The 22,540-nt window shown below is 34.8% G+C and overlaps 1 protein-coding gene across 1 annotated transcript in view; it reads left to right on the top strand.

Annotated features, from left to right (window-relative positions):
- The window catches only part of DNAH8 (dynein axonemal heavy chain 8), a 123,289-nt gene that overhangs the window by 49,076 nt on the left and 51,673 nt on the right, over positions 1 to 22,540 (top strand). Inside the window, exons 36-55 of the mRNA XM_042022936.1 lie at positions 81 to 280; positions 645 to 798; positions 891 to 1,054; positions 1,200 to 1,302; positions 1,856 to 1,960; positions 2,253 to 2,414; positions 4,227 to 4,451; positions 5,402 to 5,574; positions 7,242 to 7,420; positions 9,148 to 9,335; positions 10,206 to 10,292; positions 10,392 to 10,499; positions 11,280 to 11,414; positions 12,042 to 12,203; positions 13,021 to 13,267; positions 14,556 to 14,797; positions 14,879 to 15,019; positions 19,558 to 19,795; positions 20,752 to 20,894; positions 21,443 to 21,577. Coding sequence (XP_041878870.1) covers positions 81 to 280; positions 645 to 798; positions 891 to 1,054; positions 1,200 to 1,302; positions 1,856 to 1,960; positions 2,253 to 2,414; positions 4,227 to 4,451; positions 5,402 to 5,574; positions 7,242 to 7,420; positions 9,148 to 9,335; positions 10,206 to 10,292; positions 10,392 to 10,499; positions 11,280 to 11,414; positions 12,042 to 12,203; positions 13,021 to 13,267; positions 14,556 to 14,797; positions 14,879 to 15,019; positions 19,558 to 19,795; positions 20,752 to 20,894; positions 21,443 to 21,577 — 3,291 coding nt within the window. The remainder of the gene's footprint in view (positions 1 to 80; positions 281 to 644; positions 799 to 890; positions 1,055 to 1,199; positions 1,303 to 1,855; positions 1,961 to 2,252; positions 2,415 to 4,226; positions 4,452 to 5,401; positions 5,575 to 7,241; positions 7,421 to 9,147; positions 9,336 to 10,205; positions 10,293 to 10,391; positions 10,500 to 11,279; positions 11,415 to 12,041; positions 12,204 to 13,020; positions 13,268 to 14,555; positions 14,798 to 14,878; positions 15,020 to 19,557; positions 19,796 to 20,751; positions 20,895 to 21,442; positions 21,578 to 22,540) is intronic.

Here is a 22,540-nt window from a genome sequence, read left to right as displayed (position 1 = left end):
TCTATGACTAGATGTGCAGTATTAGGAAAGATTTCATTTCACAAGATTAGAGAGTCTAAAATGTGGTTCTTTCTTTGCAGGATATATGCATATCTGCTATGAAGGAAAAGGATATAGAAGCCAAACTATCTCAAGTCGCTGAAATCTGGGGAGTCCAAAGTCTGAGCTTTTCACAGTTCAAATCAAGAGGAGAGTTACTGTTAAAGGGAATTGAATCAGCAGAAATTATGATACTGATGGAGGACAGTTTAATGATACTTGATTCTTTGCTGTCCAATAGGTACTTGGAATTGTTCATGTATGGCATTTTCACAAACACACTGCAATAGCAACGATACTATTATTGAGCTAAATCAGCAGTAAATTTGAATTAAATATTTTTTTAATGAAAAAAAATGTTACAAGGCCTAATGAAAAGCATCCTTATGTGAAAGACTTCCATGCACATTCAATTGAGACAACTTTTGTCTCAATATACTTGAATGTAATCAAGCTGGTAAAATCTTTCCATGAGGTTGTTCTTATTCTAAGTGAAATAAGAGTTAGTTTGTTCTGGGTATGGGGTTTTTTTCACCATTGTAAGAATTTATTTTATAATAGCTTTATTTAGAATTAAATGATTTATGCTTCTTATCCTCTTTTAGATACAATACTGCATTTAAAAAGCAAATTCAGAGCTGGGTTTATAAACTAAGCAACTCTTCACGCATAATTGAAGAATGGCTGGTTGTGCAGAACCTCTGGATTTATCTGGAAGCTGTTTTTGTAGCAGGAGATATTGCAAAAGAGTTACCCCAGGTAAAATTTACAATGCTTGCCTATTATTTTGTATTAAAATCTTTCTGTGCAATAGTTTTCAACATATTATGCTTTGGTTTTCCTATATATAGGAAGCAAAGCGTTTTCAGAATATTGACAAATCATGGGTAAAAATAATGCAACGAGCTCATGAAAACTCAAATGTAGTTGCCTGCTGTGTTGGAGATGATACCATGGAACAACTTCTCCCTCATTTACATGAACAGTTGGAAGTATGTCAGAAATCACTTACAGGGTATGAATTGTTTGGTTTTTAATGCTCTATTATATTGTAAATAATTTGTATGAAACATTAATTGTATTTCAGTCTTACTTACACTCCTATATAGAAAAAATTGCAACCTGAAATAGTTTAATAAAAATTTTGTTCAATTTTAAAGATATCTAGAGAAGAAAAGACTGCTGTTTCCAAGATTCTTTTTTATTTCTGATCCTGCACTTGTTGAAATTCTTGGACAAGCAAGTGATTCTCATACAATCCAGGTACAAACTTAGTGATTTTTTTCTACTTATATAAAAATAATTAGAATATGGAGGAGCATTTAATAATATGGGATGCAAACATTTTCTTTTTATAAAGTTTGCTTGAAAAAAAAATTGTTTCTTGCTCTCTGTTTTTTAGAAAAATGTGAAATGATACCTGTAATTCAAAACAATCTTCAAAATTCAGAACACTAGAATATGATTTCATCAAGTGATTTGCTGGTGGTTTCTTTCACAACTAAACTAATAGAAGGGACCTTGTGAGGCTTTCCTGCTTTGCATATTGCAAAATTCATCCAGCTAGTCTGGATTGTTATTGAGGGTTGATTGAGATAAGCCAGTTGATCTCTGCTGGATCATCTCTGGAAACTGTAAAAACGCAACAGACAGATAAAATTCTACACAACCATTTCTGTAATCGTTACCTACAGATGGCCAAAAATTTATCTGTAGGTTCAGATGAACTTTTGCAGGATAACCTTATTTGAGATATTTTTTTCTGTTTCCTAATGCTAAATATTTACATTGAATGATTCCTGAATTATCCTTACAGCCACATCTGACTTCCATATCTGACAACATAAATGAAGTAGAGTTTCACCCAAAGGATTATGATCGCATACTGGCAGTCATATCAAGAGAAGGAGAAAAAATTTCAGTAATTATCTGATTTTTTTTTTCTAGAAACATTAATAGATAAATAATTTTATTATTGAACATATAAGATGTATTGCGGTGAATTATTGTTAATTACAAAAAAATATTTCAAGGATTGTTGTTAACAAGACTAGAGTATGTCTTCATTAAATAAGTTTCTTGGATATTAATTGAAGTAAAATCTGTAGCTGTCATGGATAGAAATTTAGTAACTATGTAGTATCTCATATTTGTGAACAGAAGGTTGGTAAGTATGTTCTATTTCATACCTTTTACTTTCATTAATTTTATAGTTGGACACTCCAGTGCTTGCAAAAGGACCAGTAGAAATTTGGTTGAAGATTTTATTGCAAGTTCAGCAGAAGTCATTGCATGGCATAATTAGGGCAGCATTTTACCAAATTAGCGACCCAGGATATCAGTTGCTGAGTTTTCTTAATCAATTCCCAGCCCAGGTAAGAATACGAGATGTGGATGTGTGTGTGCAGCCTGGCTTGCATATGGGGGCAGGTGCAAGGTAAAGAGCACGTGGGATTGCCTGTATGAGGAAGTTTTCATAAGGGAAACAAGGGGAAGGATCTGGTCAGTAGAAGGCAATCCTTAATCACTTCAATTTTGGTACCCAGATATAGCATAATATTTTTCTTGCCATCTGCTTTAAATTTAGTTTTTTTAGTTCTCTTGGAGAATATAAAGTAGAGCTTGTATTTTCTGTAATGGATATTGAATCTCCTTCAGCTGCAAATAAAATTGTATGTGCAGATTGATTTCTCTCATAATTTAAGATTGCAAGAACTATGATTATGATTATTTATCTCATAATTTACAAGATTTGCCTCCTAGTTCATGTATTTGTCACTATGATAGTGCAGTCCTAGTACAATGCTATGTTGAAGCATTCCAGAATCTCCTCCGTCTTACTGATAATTCATAAATTTCATTAAAAAGTAATGATCTGTTTCCCATCCTGAATTCTGAATCTGTAATTTGCTGATTGGTACAGTGCTGGGTGTAATTTTTAATAAAAATTCTGCAGATATTAAAACTGGCCAGTAGGTTGCTATTTAAAAAAAAAAATCAATACATTTAAATATTTAATAGAATTATCCTAAAGTATTTATGATATAATTGTGTGTTGTCTCAGCAATGTTTATTTGAAAATTTTCACTGCCTTTAACAAATAAGGACTGTCTTGTTTGCATGTCAGACATTTTGATGTGGCTTTATTACCATCTGCATTTCACATCTTGCTAATACAAATGTTCTTATGGTCAAAAAATTGCTTGTGTTAAAAGGGTTTGGCCAAGAAATTTTTACAAAGTGAAGCTGTGTTAGAGAAGAGAGAAGAAATTGGGCAAAATAGTTACAAATGAAATGTTTTCTTTAAACTGCCTGTTTCCTGGCTCAGCTGCTGCTGATATAGGTAGCATGAAATAGTCACATCTAAAATTTATTTTATTTATGTTTGACTAATTGGTCATTCTAAAATTAATTCTTTTAGACTCTACTTGTGATATCTCACCATTTTAAAATCATCAGGCTATCTTCTAAAACACAAACTCTGTAACCATGAGCTCACTACAAGCATAGGGAGCCGGAAAAGTAGAAAGAGATGTTGAGTAAAATTTTTAGGGCTTGTTGCTTTGTGAATATAGAAATGTGGGGAATAAAGGTAATAAAGGGATACAGTGCTTATCTATCATTTTTTGTTGTGGGTATTATAAATCAAAAGAAATCTGAGACAGTTGTTTATGTACAATATCCTGTAACTCTCTAGATTGATTTGGAAGCAAAATAACTTGCAGTTCAATGTTCTCTAGGCTGTACTGCAGGCATGACAGAATGTTAGGAGGCAAGCCATCCTGTGGTCAGTGAAAATGCACAGCATTTTAATGGTCTTTAATTAGTTACAAATAGGCAATTGGAAATTTTCAGAAGGTCTTTTTCCCCCTGAGCCAGTTTAGGTTTGTACTACTGGAGTACTCCAAAGGATTAGAAGTGAAACTGACACCAGTCCTTAGTTTGAGCGTATCTCACTGTGTGACAAATGTTTGTAAAATTTGTAAGTGCCTTTTCAGCAGGTTGGGCAGCAGAGCCAATTAATTCAAGCGTGGTGTCCTGGTGAGATAGATTCATGCTGGATATAGTGATATTTTGGAGCTGTCTACACCATAATTTATTGTTCCTATTATACCTAAGGCTTGTGTAACACAGCTGGAGTTCAACAAGTGATTAGTTTGTATGTTTTTCATGTATTACATTTTTAGGTTGGATTACTGGGAATTCAAATATTGTGGACACGTGATGGAGAAGAAGCTCTGCGCCATGCTAAGGATGACAAAAAAATCATGGATGTAACCAATGCTAGATTTCTGGATATTCTGAATACATTGATTAGCCAGACCACACAGGATCTTTCCAAGTTTGAGAGAGTGAAATTTGAAACACTTATTACCATTCATGTGCATCAGCGTGATATTTTTGATGATTTGGTAAAGTATGGATTTTGATTTCTGGAAGCTAAATGCGTTTTCTATCATAATACTCTTTCTTATATGAGATAGTTACAGTTACATGTGTATGCACATATAAGAGAAAGATGTCCGTTATTTCACCACAGTAAAAATAATACAATTTTGCTTAAACTAGAATAATATTAATTAGTTCTGTCAGCTAAATATATTTGCCAAATGTTTACACTTTTCTTGGAATATTTAAATTTTCCATGCCTTCCTATAGAATTTCTTTTGGTAGATAAAACTTAAAGTATTTCCTTCCTTTGAAAAACTGTTCTACTACTCTTACTTGCACAACTTAAAAAGCTGAGACTGCTGAGGGTGTTGTAACTGTAACATCACTGCCTCATGACTTTACAGAATCTCAGTTGGCACAAGGCTGCACATTCCCAAGGAGACTACACAGAACAGAAACAAAAAACCTACTGGAATCTGCAGATAGTTGCAATCCTATACTTGAACTTTTGAGACTGTGCTAAACTGTTACCATTCCTTTATTCTTCGAGGAATGGCATCCTTCAACACTGTCCCTCACGTATTTCCAGAGGCTTTTTAGATACAGCATTTGCTTCTATACCTCAGTCACATCCTTCCCTCATCACACCCTTTGTTGCAACGTGTTTGGTGGATTTAGTGGTATGCTATTTGCATTTCTCACTTGGAAAGCAGACTGTCCTACCAAAGCAGTTGAAGATTTATTTGGTAACACAGATGTTGGGATGATTGGGTTACATGATCAAGATGTTTTTAATATCAGTTTAGCATACATCTGAAGATGTTATGTGATGCTTATTGTATTTAAGTTTACTTACACAAGATCTGAGTAATCACTCATTATTCACATACAAATCAGCATTTTATCACAATTGATAAAGGCAATAAATGTAGATGCTCAGTTATAACACATACTTTTACTTTCTTTTAAGGTAAAAATGAACATCAGAACACCAACTGATTTTGAGTGGTTAAAGCAGTCTAGATTCTACTACAAAGAGGATTATGATCATGTCATCGTAGCAATTACAGATGTTGATTTTATTTACCAAAATGAATTTTTGGGTTGCACTGATCGTCTGGTTATAACACCTCTTACAGACAGGTTAGAAAAGCATTTCTAGATAAGGAGTACTTTTAATATTTATAGTATTTATTTAACATTTATCTTTAAAGAGAGAAAATCTGAGTTAAGTCCTGTGTGGGTTAGATCATTCATGAAAACATTCTCATACATTTGCTTAATATACTCTTTTAGAAAAGGTAGAGTCTCACTAATCTATACATTTATCACTGCCCAGTCTTAAAAAGAACACTTAGTAACAGAAATTCATTGTTTTAAGGTTATATAGTAACATGTAGTTTAGCAGTATTCTGAAGAGAAGATTTGGTCAAATATTTCAAATTTGGTAATGAGAGAATCTCTAAAGATTCTATGGCTTCTTTGAAAGTCTAAGAAAAAGTCCTAACTGTATGCACTCACCTTCCATTCTTCTGTAGCCAGGCAAGTAAATGGCCATTTTGTTTCAAATGTGGCTTAACAAGGAACTATATTTCTTTTTTCCTCTTGGGAATTTCTTTGTTTCCATCCTGGTCCAAGTTCTTTCTCCATTCGATCCTTTCTTGAGATGTCGCTTTTAACCAAATGAGAAAATAGAAGACCAAGAGATACTTCATTTGCAAAAAGCTCCCTTCAAGAAATAAAAATAACTTCCAACCTACAGTCATTTACTTTGGTATCTATATGGTGTGTGTGCTTCTATGACTTTTTGAATACCTTTATTTCTCCAGAAGAGGTAGAGCTGCTATTGTGACAACATGGAAAGTTCAATAGATTTCTGCAGTGAACTGCATTGCCCTCAGCAGTTGAGTATTTTTGATACAAAATTGTTAAAACTACCCCAAAATTGATTGAAGTATAGCTGCATAGATAAAGCCTTCCTGTCATTTCAGAGTTTGTTATTGTATAGAAAGCAAGAAAGTTCCTGCAGTGCAAGTTGGGCATAGTAAATTACAGTAATTCAGTCTAAACTGAGGAAGTAGTTAGCTATAAAACTCTGCTCAGTTATGGATTAAAACCAGAAATACTTCAGTTAGAATGTGTCCAAATTATGTTGATTTGACAGTGAAGATGCCCCATTGCTTAATTCCTTTAGCATTACTCTTCCACACCTTGCCATGAATGAAAATCATAACTAAGGCTCGCATATAAGTAAAACTGTAGTCTAGGCCTTTTAAGACTTTTTAAAAAAAAGGGTAAAGTTTAGGGTTCTTTTTTCCTAGAATTGTAACTATTTCTTACCCACAACTGGGGAAGAGGCCATCCATATATCCTTATTCTTTCACGTTTGAGGATATAGTCAAAGTTACATAATTAAATGTATGCAGGTTAAGATGCTGCAGAGTATGATGACATAGCAGAATTCAACAGCAGAATGTGCTCTTTATAGCTGCCAGCAAAGTTAATGAGAAATACCTTCATGGGATATGCATTGATTTTTTTAGCTTGTTAACACCAGAGTTTGTTTCTTTTGTTGTTTGTTTGATTTGTTGTTTCTTTTTTTTCTTTTATAAGTTACGTTTAAATGCTATATTTTGTGCCTTTTACCTCTCTGAACTTCTTGCACTGAAATCCATGGAACTGCCTTAAGAAGAAGTAGCATTTCAACATAGGGGCTGTAGAATCTATTGCATAACTTGATCTGTATTTTATATGTATACACTTACATCTTTATTTTAATTGAATTGATTAACATCAATTAATATTTGTAGATGCTATATAACTTTAGCGCAAGCTTTGGGAATGAACATGGGAGGAGCTCCAGCAGGACCAGCTGGAACTGGTAAAACAGAAACAACGAAAGACATGGGAAAGGCTCTGGGAAAATACGTAGTAGTATTTAACTGCTCCGATCAAATGGACTTCAGAGGTTTGGGTAGGATTTTCAAAGGTAAGATTTCTTCAAGCAGGGTAGAAGAGACTTCCACAGGTCATTTAGCAGGTGCAGGTAGAGCAGGGTGCTCAGTACCTTCTTTGTGTTGGGTTTTGACTGGCTCCAGAGATAGATGTTCTGCAACACCTCTGCTCAAGTGTTTTGACCCATTCTCATTTTCACATTTTTTATACTTCCACTGACTTGGACTCTTCCACATTGAAACATGTGTCCATTGTCTCCTCTTCTTCCTCTGCGACTCTGAGACAAGCCTGGCTTCAATTTCTCAGTGCCTCTTACTATCTAGTTTTAACAGCAATAGGCTTTGTCCTTCACTTTCTCTCCAGGCTCAACAAATGCTGTTCTCTCAGCCTCTCCCTCTGTGTCATGTCCTCCCTCTGGCCACTGACCATCACAGCAGCCACTTGGTGCACTCATGCAAATGTATCAATGTCTCTCCCCTACTGGGAAGCCCCAAAGTGAGCATGGTACTCCAGCTTCTATCTCACAAGTGCAGAGTAGAGGTGAACAGTGATGTGCCTCACCCTGCAGGCTACACTCTTGCCCAGTATGCAGCTGCCTTCCCCTGTTACAAGGGTAGAGCTCTGATTCGTGCTTAATTAGTTGTTAAATGGAGCAGCAGGTCATTTTCTGCAAAACTGCTTTGCAACTGGTCAGCACAGAGCTTGTACTGCATGGAGCTATTCTGTCCTTGGTAAGGGGCTTGAACTTCATGAGATTTCTGTCATCTCGTCTTTCAGAGTAATGGTATTGTATGTATTGGGAAGCAAGGGGCATGAAAGTGGCTAAAGCTGTGGGTTTATAAACATATTGCCCATTTGAAAGTCATAAAAATTTTAGAAAATCTTTGACTGACAAAATTCATGACAGAATGTCTTTTTTTAAAGGGATTTAGCCTTAACTGCACAACACAAATAAACCCTGAATGACTTGCATAAATTATTCACAATTAAATAGCAAGCTTTCAGTATACATGAAAGAAAAACATGGCTTACTGGTACTTTAATATCATTTGGGAAAAAATGCTGTTAGAAACTTTCTTATAAAACATTGTGAAAAGAAAAACAATTGTCTTAGGCGCTACTACATACATGTTAATTTTCCAAACAGAAATTAGGCAACTGTGAAAATAATCCCGTACAAAAAATTCTCGTTATTAATATAGTACTTCTAGATTTCTCTTTTCATTTATTTTTCTTTCTCTGGGTTTTTCTCTTTCTTTCATACACATATCCATACTTTGAATGTTGTTAATATCCTGTACTATTCCGTAAGAAACTTGTTTAGTGGGAACTTAAAATGGTAAGATAAAAACCATGACTTTTTTTTTGGTGACATTTAAGACTAATGTTTTGTAGCTCTAAGTCACTTATTTTTAATTTTTTTGACTAACAGTGCAGCTTTTTGAAAATAATTGAATGCTGCTCTACAATAAAAGGCTATATTCACAGAATGATCTGTACAAAATATTTACCAAATGCCCCAACTTATCAAAATATTTTTTTCAGACTTTGATTCATTTTTAAGCATTGTGCATAAATCAAATAATACTAATTCAGACAGATATGGAAATAGTTAGGTGGATTGAAGGAAGGTAGGCCTTGACCACAGGGCAATAAATAAAACTAATGTGATTTGATTATTTGCAGCAAAAGTCATTTAGCTCAGATATTCAAATATGCATGAAGGACAAGAGATAATGTTTTTTTCTTTCCCTGTTTTAGGTCTTGCACAGTCTGGATCTTGGGGATGTTTTGATGAATTCAACCGAATTGAGTTGCCTGTCTTGTCAGTAGCAGCACAACAAATCTATATTATTTTAACAGCAAGAAAAGAAAAAAAGAAGCAGTTCATTTTTGCTGATGGAGACTGTGTAGATTTAAATCCAGAGTTTGGAATTTTCCTAACTATGGTAAGTGTAATAATAATTTTAAACTGGCAAATGATACTACATAGAGGTTAAGTGACAAGGTGAAGATAAGTGGTCTTATTAATAAAATGATGTCAGTATAGAATTAGACTGAAGTGCACAATATATAAATAATATGATTTTTCGTGAATGGCATGCCTTCATTTTGCCTTTAATACAATTGAAAGGGTTCAATGTCCCTTCATTGCTGTATTGCTATTCACCATGCAGACTAGGAGTTTGACCAAACTTGCAGAATTCTCTGTGCTCACTGAGAGGACTGAAACACTAATGCACTTTACTGCTGTACCTTTAATAATTCTAATTGTAATGCATTAATAATGCACTAATGCTTGAATGATATTAACATATTAGTAGTTTAATAGCATTAATACTTTAATAGTATTAATGAAAAAGATACTGTAGGGAGGGGGGAAAAAAGAACCTTCACTGAAAGGAGATAAAAGAAAGATAGCTTTCAGGGACACATGTCTTGACTAATGGATGCCTACATGGATATGTAAAAATTCTTTGATCTCCCAGAATATTAACTTTTAGCATATGCTGTCTTGTTGCCGTAGGATTCTCAAGGCTTTATAGCACTGTTTTCTGTAATCTCATGGGCAGGAAATTTTAAAGTGTACGTTTCCTAATGCCAAGGCAGATGGCAATCCAAGATTACTTTATGGGAGATTAAAATTGTAATAATTGATAGGCAAGACTTTTAACTCTGAAGTATTTATACATGCATTTATTTTTATTGAACAGTAAAAAGGCAGCTATTTTGAGTGTTGTAAATAAATACTTATGAATTTTGACTGCTGTAAATAATTATTAAAAATGCATAATGATGCATTATGTTTTCTTATTTAGAATCCTGGATATGCTGGACGTCAAGAACTACCAGAAAATCTCAAAATTCAGTTTAGAACTGTTGCAATGATGGTTCCAGATAGACAGGTATAATTCCTGACTAAACTGAAAGGAAAAATGTATTTTAATTTGCTGACCTGTCTTCAGGAGAAACTAACGGAATTTCTAAAAATAATTGTATTTCAGATAATTATAAGGGTTAAACTTGCAAGTTACGGATTTATTGATAATGTGGTCTTGGCTAAGAAATTCTTTGTTCTTTATAAACTTTGTGAGGAGCAGCTCACTAAGCAGGTAATGTTATGTATTCCCTTTCTCTTTGTATTCATGCAGTAAAACCTCCTACTTTTCACGTTATGCAGATTGTTTCTGAAACATCACTTACATACCTTTTACAAAATACTGAATTACTTTAAATATAATTTAAACAAATACCTCTGTAAAATTTCTGAGTAAATTGCTATATTAATTCATGAATATGTAGTCGTATATGCACCTTTTTTTGTTTAAAATGATGCTTTTTAATTAGTTGCAAGTGCATGAGGTTCTCTGCCTAAACAAGTCAGCCAGACAAAAATTATCCTAGTCATATAAATTGTCTGTAAGAATTATCTAGGACTAGGGTAAGTAGTTGGAAACTGGAAACTGGAAACCACAGGAGAAATGTCTAGTTTGATTTAAGTTGCTCATGTCCCCACAGCACTGCCTTGATCTGAAGTCTGTGCTTTAAGATGCCTTAGTTGGAAAGACATGGTATAGAATGGAAGTATTAGTGGTTTAGAACCCTGCTGTTCACAGCTATAAAATATTTGCTATATGGCATGATAAATGTTTAAATGAATTAAATTTAAATTAGAAAAGAAAAAACTTATAGCACATCTTCCTGAAAACAACGTTATTATCCTTCATTTATTTGAACAGAATAATTCCTAAGCAACAACAACAATTCCTATTTTAGCTATCTTTTCCAGGCAGGACAACTGTACTATACAATATGCAAGTAAATCTTGATATATTGATGAAATAAAGCTAGAGAACTTGTTACTGATACATAAGTCTTCTTCCACTCTCTAGGTCCATTATGACTTTGGTCTGAGGAATATCCTTTCAGTGCTGAGGACTCTTGGAACTCAAAAGAGAGCCAGGCCAACTGAAGGCGAATTAAGTATTGTTATGAGAGGGTTAAGAGATATGAATCTTTCTAAGCTGGTAAGAATCTAATTTAATATTTTAGCACTATGTAGAGGCAAGCCTAATAGATATTTCACGGGTTTTGTATGAGATTAGAAAAAATTTCAAACATTCTTTTCTTTAAAAAATTGAAACATGATAACCTTCAGGTTATCATTAAACAGCATAGAGAGTTTATTAGACTTGTAAAGAGTGTTCATCATGCAAACATTCAAGTAGATTAATAGTGGCTTACCTGTGCATGTGACTTTCAGTGTACTGACTTGTGCCCAGACTGAGTACTGTACCATAAGCAAATTGAATAATTAGTATCCACTAAATCAGACTTTTAAAGATTTCTTTCCAGATAAGGTGTTCTTTCCAATGTATGCTGCAAGTGGTTTACAAACCAATTTTATAAATAGATTCCAGTGTCTACTCGGTGGGAAATTTCTTTCAATTCTGAATTTCTCTTTTGCATGGCTTGTGGATGACATTTTCAAAATGCTGTTTTTGTAGCAAGCTCTCTTGTTAGCTGTCAGTAAGCATCTGTATTTAGAAAGTATGTTATTACTGCTTATTCTTTTAAAACAGAGACTGATGTTGATTTGGAAACATTCTTCGGATAACCTTTCTTTAAACATTTAATAACATTTTTTGTTTCAGATAGATGAAGATGAGCCTTTGTTTCTCAGTCTGATCAATGATCTCTTCCCGGGGTTGCAGTTGGACAGCAGTACCTATGATGAGCTTCAGGCTGCAGTAGCTCATCAGGTTGAAGAGGCAGGATTGGTTAACCATCCACCATGGAATCTTAAACTCGTTCAGGTAAAACTTTTTTTTCTAAAACATTCTTTGCAATCAGGAGGCAGAACAACGTGTTTGTGGTTAAACCACTGTCTTACCCAAGGACCTGCACATCTAATATAGGAAGAACTGAAGGTTGTGTGTGCCCCCCACTGAAGAAGACCAGTGCAAGGGACTTGCACTGTGGTGCCTGTAGATCTTCGTCCTAGACTGATAAAAGCCTTTATTCAGCTTGCAGAGGAAGAACTGTGTATGCTTCATCTTACAAGATTTTGTCACTCAGAAGGACTACCACTGTTTTGTGCCATTCAGTTCATTCATACTTGTATAGGCAGACTGACACTTCCACAGCAAACCTAATGCTAGTATTAAAAGACAAATAGAAAATTCAGTAGAGAATTCTCCTGAAACTAAACCCATACACAGTTCCGGAGAAAGTGCAGTTCCTGTGTTTGTTTCATGTACTCAGGTATTTCAGCACTGTAGTGATTAATCATACTTCGGTTGCATGAATGTTTTGCTAATATTAATTTCTCCTTTTTGATAATACAGAAAACCCTATTTTAAATCTGGTAAAACTATTTTCAGTTGCTTTAAAAAGTTTAGGTGAGTTTTAGTTCTATGACCTGTTTATAGTGAACTTGCTTAGTGCTAAGAAGATTAGCAACTGAAAATATGTACTATTCCACAAAACACTAAAATTCAGCAAATGCATGCCAGGTTCAATCCTGAGCGTATAACTTGTATGTCTAATACATCTTAATCGCTACTAAGTGCAAGGAAAAATCTTTCTAAAGATTTTTTAAATTGAAATATTTTATTTTGATTTTGTTAATAGTTGTATGAAACTAATCTAGTACGTCATGGGTTGATGACACTTGGACCTAGTGGATCTGGAAAAACAATGGTCATAACTATATTAATGAGAGCACTCACAGAATGTGGCCAGCCTCACAGGGAAATGCGCATGAACCCCAAAGCTATTACTGCTCCTCAAATGTTTGGAAAACTAGATGCTGCAACGAATGACTGGACAGATGGAATCTTTTCTACTCTGTGGAGGAAAACACTGAAAACCAAAAAGGGTATGTAAATATTTTCCATGTGGCATCATAAAAATGTATCTTGAATGATATATTGAAAAAAAGCATATTTGATTCACAGATGTTCCTCTTGAGGAAAACAGTAGAGAACAGAGATGAGATTACAGGTCACCTTTTAAGAAAGGACACCAGTTTAAAAATGTATTATTTCAGTAGTATATCTACATTAAAAAAATGATCGTTTTCTTGAAACTTCAGTTCTACAGTGTAGATGTGTCACTTGGAAGCTGATAAATTATAAATTAGATTAACTTGTTCTAATAGCACTAATTTATAATGATGTTATTCCCGTGGTTTTGCATACATTGATTGCCCGTATTTATATTTCAGTATTTTAGGATTGGCGTACTGAAATTCCTTTTCACAGTGTTTCATTAGTATCTGAAAAAATAAATACATTGAAAAAAGGGAATTCTTCTACAGAACTTTCCTAGAAGGATGTTAATTTTAAAAGATAGTTGAATTTCTTACATTGGAAATGCCTATGTTTTCTCTATTGGAAATTTTCTATTTTCCAAATGAAGCCAGAATTCTAAAATTTAATTGCCAAAACTTAGATATTTACATCTATATTTATATTTCAAAATAAAAGAGAAACAACCAGATTTTAAGAACAGAGGAGTGAGCATAATTTTCATTAACTTGAGAGGGATCTGTGAATATTCAATTTCCCTTGCTTAGTTGCCCAAAGAATCCTTATTTTAGTGACAAAATACTAAATTCCCCAACTTCCCCGTGCCTCCCTGGAGTAGGTTTGGGGCAGGGGGAGGAAGGAGGAGGAGTTAGATTAGGTTGCGAAGAAAGAGGTTGAATCTTGGGGAAGAAAAAAGAGTGGGGGAAAGGCATTTGTGGTGTTTGTCTTTGCTTCTTGTCATCCAAACCTATGTTAATTTGCAATAAAATCTGTCAAGTGATCTCCCTGTCTTTATCTCAACCCGCAAACATTTTCACCTTATTCTCTCCCTCTGTCCTGTGGAGAGGGGAGAGAGAGAGAGTAGCACTGTTTCTATCTGGTACCCAGTCAAGGTAACGAATATTCAGCACTATACAGATCTATTTTGGTCTCATTTGCTACTAATTGTTTCAAAAATATTTCCTTAACTAAGTATGCAATTTATTCAGTAATGAGCATCCATGGAGATGGCAGAAATTACAATAAATAAAATAAATTTTTATACATTTAAGTTCCAAACCATCTTTTGTACACTTATTTTCTTGTTTATTTCAGCAATGTGATATGAACTATCTCTCTTTTGATTATTTTTTCCAGGTGAAAATGTGTTTCTGATTTTAGATGGTCCTGTAGATGCAATCTGGATTGAGAATTTAAATTCAGTTTTGGATGATAACAAGACCCTTACTCTAGCAAATGGAGATAGAATTCCTATGTCTCCTTCATGTAAACTGTTATTTGAGGTCCACAACATTGAGAATGCCTCTCCAGCAACAGTTTCTCGAATGGGTATGGTCTTCATCAGTTCTTCTGTCCTCAGCTGGAGACCAATATTACAAGTAAGGTAATCATTGCAGGCTGCTCTTTATTACACCTTGCTATACATTTATACTGAACATTGTTGTGGATGTTTCTTTCAGGCATGGCTGAAAAAACGTTCTGCTCAAGAAGCTGAACTTTTGCAAAGTTTGTATGACAGAATCTTTGAACCAGCATATGTATATATGAAACTAAACCTTAACCCAAAAATGGAGCTTCTGGAATGTAACTACATTATGCAGGTAAAACAGATACTGTATGAGTTTGAATGAATTGACTGACAATAGTAAAGGTGCAGAAATAGAAAGGAGAACATTTGATAGCCATAAAATTGAATTTGAAAATATTGTCTCCTGACAAAGAAAAGCTCAAAGTCAGTATTTGTTTCTTAGGCAATATAAGAGAGAGTGTGAAGATGTGCAGAACAAAATTTTTCTTCTCTGTATCACTTCATACCTAGGCTAGTCTTCTAATGACTGGAATTTGCAGGCTTCAGTAAATTTCCAGAAGCATATGTTTAACAAGCTAGTGAACACATTCTGATTCTTTTAATACCAAAAAAACTGTGGTATCACTGTATCTCTACTGGTAGTGTCAGCAGAGATAGAGAAGAATTCTATTTATCTTTCTGTCTTCAGATGTAATAGATGTTAGCTTGTCCACCAGCTCTTTCAAGGTCAATATAGTAATTTTTGCCTCTCCCTTCCTATCAGTTGGAATTCTACTTTGAGTGGAGTCCAAACTATATCAGTGATTTACTAATAATATAAATATGTGTTTGGCAGATTTTGCAAGACTGTCAGTCCTGTACTGCATATCTCCAGCTGATTTGTTTATGAGTCTGTTGTCATCTGCAAATTCTAATTTTCCAGACTTTCCATTTGTCCATGTAATCTCACTCTTATTTTGACACATTCATAAAAAATTCAGTAGTGCCCTTGAAGAAGAGTCTTGACAAGATAATGTTCTGGAAAGCACTCCAGTTTAATGTTAAACTAGTGAATTCGCACCCAATATCTTTTTGCTGTTCATTAGAGAGTTAGCTTCAGATTCTCTAGATTGTGAAGTATTTTACTGCAAACTAATACCCACAGTAAATGCTGGAGAGCTTAACTGTGCAGTATGTCATAGGTTAGCAAGCATAGTCCCGGAAGGGACGTCCTTGCTAAGGGGTGCTTACAGTTTCCTCTGGGAACTGATAGAACCTATCAGCTGGCCAGTTTGAATATGGACACTTCTCTAAGCCACTTAAAGTTGTGATCACCTCTGTGATCCACATTTAAGAATAGGCAAACTCCCCCTCCAAGCTCTCTCTCGTTTCCGGCGCTGAGACAGGTGGCTGCAGGGCCCAGTGGGCCCGGCCAGGCCCTGCTTGGGCCAGGCCGGGCCGGGCCACAGCCATCCTGAAGCCATGGACCTGTTCCAGCCGTGGAACCCCCCCCACTGCCTTGCCGTGGGCAGCCGGAGCGGCTCGGCTCTCCCCCCTCTCCACTGCGATAAGAAAAAATTCAACATTCCAGCTGTAAAGCTGCAAGGCCGAGGTGAGAGTAACCCTTTTATTGCTGTGAAGAGCTGAAAACCTGAGGGAAGAGAGAGAGGAGATGCTTAAAGCTGAAATTCTGTTGTGAAGCTATGATATATCAGAGTATCCTGTCGTAATTTCATGAAGATATGGGGGGTGGAGTGTTCAATTCGTGAGCAAAAGCACCTGCGCTGAGATAGGCAGATGCTGACGCAGCTGTAATTTCATGAGAAGTTTGGACAGGGAGAGATGAACCAGATGAGGACTTTTGCTCCGAACGGGAAAGGAGAAAACCTCAGTCCGTAGAGATGCTCCCAGAGATAGTCCTAAAGATGAAGATGATGAAGACCCTTTGCTCCCAGGGAAGGAGAAGGGCCTCTGTTTTTGTTTCTGAACGGCTCAACCTTAAAATTGTACCCCAAAAAACTTCAAGAGTGGACCCTCGAAGGCAGTTGCGGGAAAAGCTGCAAGTCGGGGGAAAGGACTCACACGCAGGCAGAGAGACTCCTCTTCCTAAATGGACTGAACGATATTTGGAAGTGGGCGGCTGTCTCGTTGTGATAATGTTTTCATAGCATGAGCAAGAAGAGACTTCTCTTTCTAAATGGACTGAACAAGGTTATTATGGAAGTGGTAAACAGACTGAACATCTTAAGGGTTGTCTTTTCACATCGTCAGTGGGAGAAGGGAGGAAGGTGGGGGGAGGAGGAGAGTTCTGAAGGTGGTATTTTTTTTTTTTCTTCTTTTAGGTCTGTTAATAAACTTCTTTATATTCTTTCAAGTTTGGTGCCTGTTTTGCATTTCTCCTAATTCTTATCTCACAGCAGATAAACAGTAATGAGTATTTTGGACCAAACCACTACACAGTATCAAATGGAATTAGAGTATCTATAGAATTGAAGTCCACAGGCAGGAACTATGGAACTTAGCACTTCTATGACATGCAATGCACAACTTTTTTGAGACAGATATTATTTTTCTTCTACATTTCTTACCTGTGAAACCTCTGACTGAACTGAGCTTGTCATCATGGAAGATTTTTCCCGTGATCAAAAGTTTCTTTTATTTTTGATTAGTGCTTGTTAGGAAGTGTCAGCAAGTCAGTGTTCTATTCATACTGCTTGATCAGGGAAGTATTTCCCTGATTTAAGCTGTGTTGAATGTTTCTTCGTGTGAATGAAAATCTCCAGTAAGTTTCTGTCACATCTATGACAAAATAAATAACTCTTAGTAGGCCTCTATGCTTGTGTTATCAGAGAGCCAGTGACACCAGAGATTTTACCCTACTTGAACCTTAAGATCCCAGTTTTGCCATAAATGATCTCTGTGCAGAAGCCCTGTACCTCATCAGCCTCCTGATTTGTTGGGTCTTATGTGTCTTTAGTAATTGTAGGATTCAGGATATGCTGCTTCTGTTCAGGTCATGCATTTTCAAAAATTACAACCAAATCAAAACAGTTGCATCTGGCAGACTTGTATTTGAATTCTAAAGTTCAGTTTTGGATGTTCACCCAAACATGCACATATGCCTGATTATCTGCCATTTGTAAGCATTCACAATTTAAGCTGCCTATTCATGTACAACAGCTTTATAATGGTTTAATACAAGTGTGATCTCATCTTTGCTTTCCTCCTCGTAATTTCCACTGACTTTCTAACTCTTTATGCATCCTCTGGCCCACTTCATTAGGTAGACAAATACAATTTACCTTGGGAGATTCAACACCAGTTTTTTGTTTAGTTATCCTGCCTTATGAGCCTATTGGAAAACTCAGTAAACCTATAGCTAAAGTAGATCTGATTGATAAAGTCAGCATGAAGGATGAAGGATCAAAGGTGCTTGGCATTGTTCTTTACCAGGGCTTTACATGGATGCTAAATAGTCATAGCAGAAGATAGGAGTTTCATTTCTAGATAAACAACCTATTGGAAGATAGGAAATGTGTGACTGGATTATCAGTTCTTAGGAAGACAGAGGTTATCAGTGATCCTGAGGCACCTTTGCTGGGATCAGTGCTGTTCAAAATGTTCATAAACAATTTGGAAAAGTTTTAGGTGAAGAAATTTATTGATGATAGTAGATTATTCAGGGTATTAAGGACGAAACAACTAACCATGAAGAACTGTAGACAGACTTTATGAGACTGAATAAATAGGTAATAAAATGGCAAATGAAATTCAGTGAAGATAAGCATGAAGGAGTTCACACAGGAAGAAAACAAACTGTTCAATGCCGTGAATAGCAGACCTGTGGGACATCTTGCCAAAGGTTGTAATAGGCAATAAAAGTTTATGTAGGCTTAAGACCATTCTTGGTATTTTCAGGGTGGAAAAAACCACATAGGATTATAAAACCAGAAAAAGTGTGCATTGTTCAGAAAGTCACAAGCCCAAGAGGGTACCAACAGGAAGTGCTACCCCAGCACCACCACAGGCCGAGAGAGATTTTTTGCTTTTACTCTTCTCCACTTTTGGTCACTATTGCAAACGAGACGCTGGGCAAGCATTAGAAGTATTACTTCCCACCCCAAGTATGAGATGCAAGACAGCATAAGGAGTACTAATTCCAAGAGCTGACTGAAAATCTGTTTCACTGTTAAAAAGATGTATTTTGAAACAATAAGCTGGACACTGTATAGAAGGGGAGTAAAATGGGGTTACCTAAAACAGTCAAACATCTGAATGCATAAGCAGCATCACAGAATTGTAGATAGCAAGTTACTATTTTTCTAGAATCTGGACTCTAGTTCCTTAGAAACAGAGTGAAGCAATCACATAATAGAATAATTTAATCTATTTTTTAAAAACAAAAAAAATAGAAGTTTATGTGATAGATACATAAATTGACCATAATTGAGATAAATGCATCAGATGCATGCTGAAAATTCTTCCATGCTTAAAACCAGAAAGAAATGGCTATGCTTCACCTACTCTTGGAGTTCTGAATATTATAAAGTCCCTTAAAAAGCTGTTTTGCTCCCCTAGCTTATAAATTATATTTCTTATGTAGGCATAACTTAAAAGGATAATTGCCTTTGATCAAATTGCCTAAGTAATTTTGAAAATTTTGTCCAGTTTTATATAGCTATCTTTAATAAATTTTTTTTGGTTTGTAGTTCTGAATTTTATGTTTGGGGATTTTTTTGTAATTTGATTTAAATTTTGAATACATGTAAATAGTGCATGTGCATACATATATAGGTTAATAAAAAGTGATTATGTAGTATTTTCTAAATGCATATTTTAAAATATTTTCAGTCTATTAATCTTCTGGAGGGCTTGATTCCTTTGAAGGAAGAACGTGGTGTATCACCTACACAGAATCTGCATAAATTGTTCAGCTTTGCAATAATGTGGAGTTTAGGTGCCCTTCTGGAGCTGGACAGTCGAGATAAACTTGAAGCCTTCATCAGAGCTCATGATAATAAATTAGACTTACCAAAAATCTCCCCTGGCACCAATCAAACGATGTATGAATTTTATGTTAGTAAACACGGTAAGAAAAAGAACCAATATTGCTTTTGATACTGTAATTTTAAAACTCTGTTACTCCTTTAGTCCTTATTATACAATCATATGAGTTGTTTGACAGTGTAGTACCAGCACATCTGTGTTGGTCAGAGACAAGAGATAGAGCACCCACTGCTAACATTTTCTTATTTCTTTTTGTTTTAATTTCTTTCTTACAAATTACTTTTCTATTAATTTAGCCTGCCCACAATTTTTAGATAATTTGTGCTTAGGCTGGTTTAGTCTAACTTAGTGTTATTTTATGTTTAATTTTCTTACAGCTGGTAATTATTGTTAAAGGAATAAAAACCTGATTTTAATTTTGCTTAGTAATTATTACTCATGTCTAATAATTGGTCATAAGTCTGAAAGGTTATAGAATTGTAAGAATAGTGAGATATTGTGATTCTTGATATTTTGAATAGTGTGCTATTTTCCAGAACAAATTTTTTAGTTTAACTAGCACACACAACCAATGTCACAAAAAACTTACTGTTATGACAGAGTATGTTCTCTTCTGAAGAAATTAATTTCTCTCATATCCAAATTCACTTTTTTTTTTTGCCAGCAACATTGATTTAGTGTACACATATGCAATCCATATTCTCATGTTCTGTAATTTTTCACCAGCAGTGTGAGAATTAGTTTCTAGGTAAACATTCTTTTTTGTTTTTATTTAGATAAGTATATATAAATTTAAGAAATATGTCTATATTTAGTAGGACTGTAGACTAATTACAGGTCATGACTAAGAATGTCTTTTGTTATGTGCATTTTTTAGCTGAATTTGAGAAAATATATCCCTTTTTATACTTTGTAGTATTTTACCCATAATGTCTATTTTTTAAAATTATTGTATTAATGAAGTATTGAACATGATCTGAATATCATGGCACTTTCCACTTTTTTTTTTTTTTTTTTTTTTTTTTTTGGTCTTTTCAGGTAACTGGGAGCACTGGAGTAAAAGAGTTCAGGAATTTGTTTATCCAACAGATCATGTCCCAGACTATGCATCTATTCTGGTTCCAAATGTTGATAATACCAGAACTCAGTTTTTGATAGACACGATTGCAAAACAAAAGAAAGTAAGTACTGGATTATTTAAGTATATACCTACCATATGAAATAATTTAAAAACTACTTAAAAAGTAACTGGATTTCACAATCATTCTTCATCTTCTCTGTCTCTAGTCATTGCTTCCCACGTGCATCATTATGTTGTTTTATTTTTATTTTCTTAACATGGATCCTCTGTAATTATTTCTGTGCATGAAAAAAACTTTAAAATATAAAGGAAGGAATTTGCAAGAAGCCTTCTTAGAGTCATCCACTAAAAGAGACTGTTGCAGTGGATGTGTTGGAAACTGGAAGTAATCAGGCAACTGGAAGAAAATCCTCTGGCACATTGTTGCTTCTTCCTTTCTCCTTTAACTCTGCAAAAAATTTTCTTGGAGGATCCATGTGGGAAGAAAAACATGGTTTCAGTGCATATGGAGACACAGGAAAAACCTATCAGAAAAATGTATCATTTAAAAATAGACACAGAAACTATTCTTTTCTCAAAAATAAGTCTGTTATGCATATATAGATATAAGTTTTGGTATTACTTACGTGATTTAAATATCTGTTACAGGCTGTTTTGCTCATAGGAGAACAGGGGACTGCAAAGACAGTCATGATTAAGGGATATATGAAGAAATATGACCCAGAAGAGCATTTGTCAAAAAGTCTAAACTTTTCATCTGCCACAGAGCCATTTATGTTTCAGGTAAAAGTATAGATTTTAAAAAATCTTGCATACCATTTCCTTGCTAAGTGTATAAAGGGTACTTAATTCTGATGATAAGTGATTTAGACTTAAATTCTAAAGATCTTTTTCCTCTAATTCACTTCAACACTTCAGAAAATTCTATTAAAAGTAGTTTTTGCAGACCATAGTAAAATATAGCCAGTCACATAGAGATACATATATTCATGATTGCTGTGTGGTTTTTCATCATGGAATTCTAAGAATCAATTTTTTTGCTGAAGACCTTTGATTTTCTTTTTGGATTTTGGGTAATACTTCGGTTTTTTTCCTGATTCTTTAGTATATAGCGTTAATTTTAATTTTCGTTAAATAAAGAACAGATTTCAACTTACAGATAATTGTATTTTTCCCCAGCTCAGGAGTTACTACATCATCAGAAATTCAATCTTTAAAGACCTTTAGCACGACAACTTTGTAGAAAGTTCTCTTTCCCAATGTAACTGGTAAAAATCGATATAAACAGAAAAAAATGCTGTACATAGATTTCTCAAGTGATTGAAAGGATATTTTATAACACTGTGTTATGATTTGGTATTACTAATTTGCTAGGATGTGATTCTTTAAGTTGAATTGGCTTCATTACCAATTCAATGCAATGAATTCATGGTGAAAAACCTCTGGTAGGAAAAATAATTCATTCTGGAATATTTCTTGATTGAAAAATCTATTTGTGCAATAGGTCTTACAAACTCCATTCTGAAATCAGGCATATTTTCTAAGAAGTTAATATAAATGTTAAGAAAATGGTGAACAATAATGGATTATACTCCTATTTTTAAAAAAATTCCAGACTCCCAGAATGCTTGCTGGGTTTTTCCCACCAGGTATTCTTATGTATAAGATGTCTGGTTGTAGTTTGTGTCAAAATGAGACAGAATAAGGCAGCCATCCTTTCATGCATGCAAGACTTATTGAACAGTC

Source organism: Corvus kubaryi, unplaced genomic scaffold, assembly GCF_017639235.1.
Source record: "Corvus kubaryi isolate FWS band 111438036 unplaced genomic scaffold, C.kubaryi_AGA036_p1.0 37232, whole genome shotgun sequence".
Classification (NCBI taxonomy): Eukaryota; Metazoa; Chordata; class Aves; order Passeriformes; family Corvidae; genus Corvus; species Corvus kubaryi.
The sequence above is the reverse complement of the archived record's forward strand: the minus strand, read 5'-3'. Positions and strand labels throughout refer to the sequence as shown.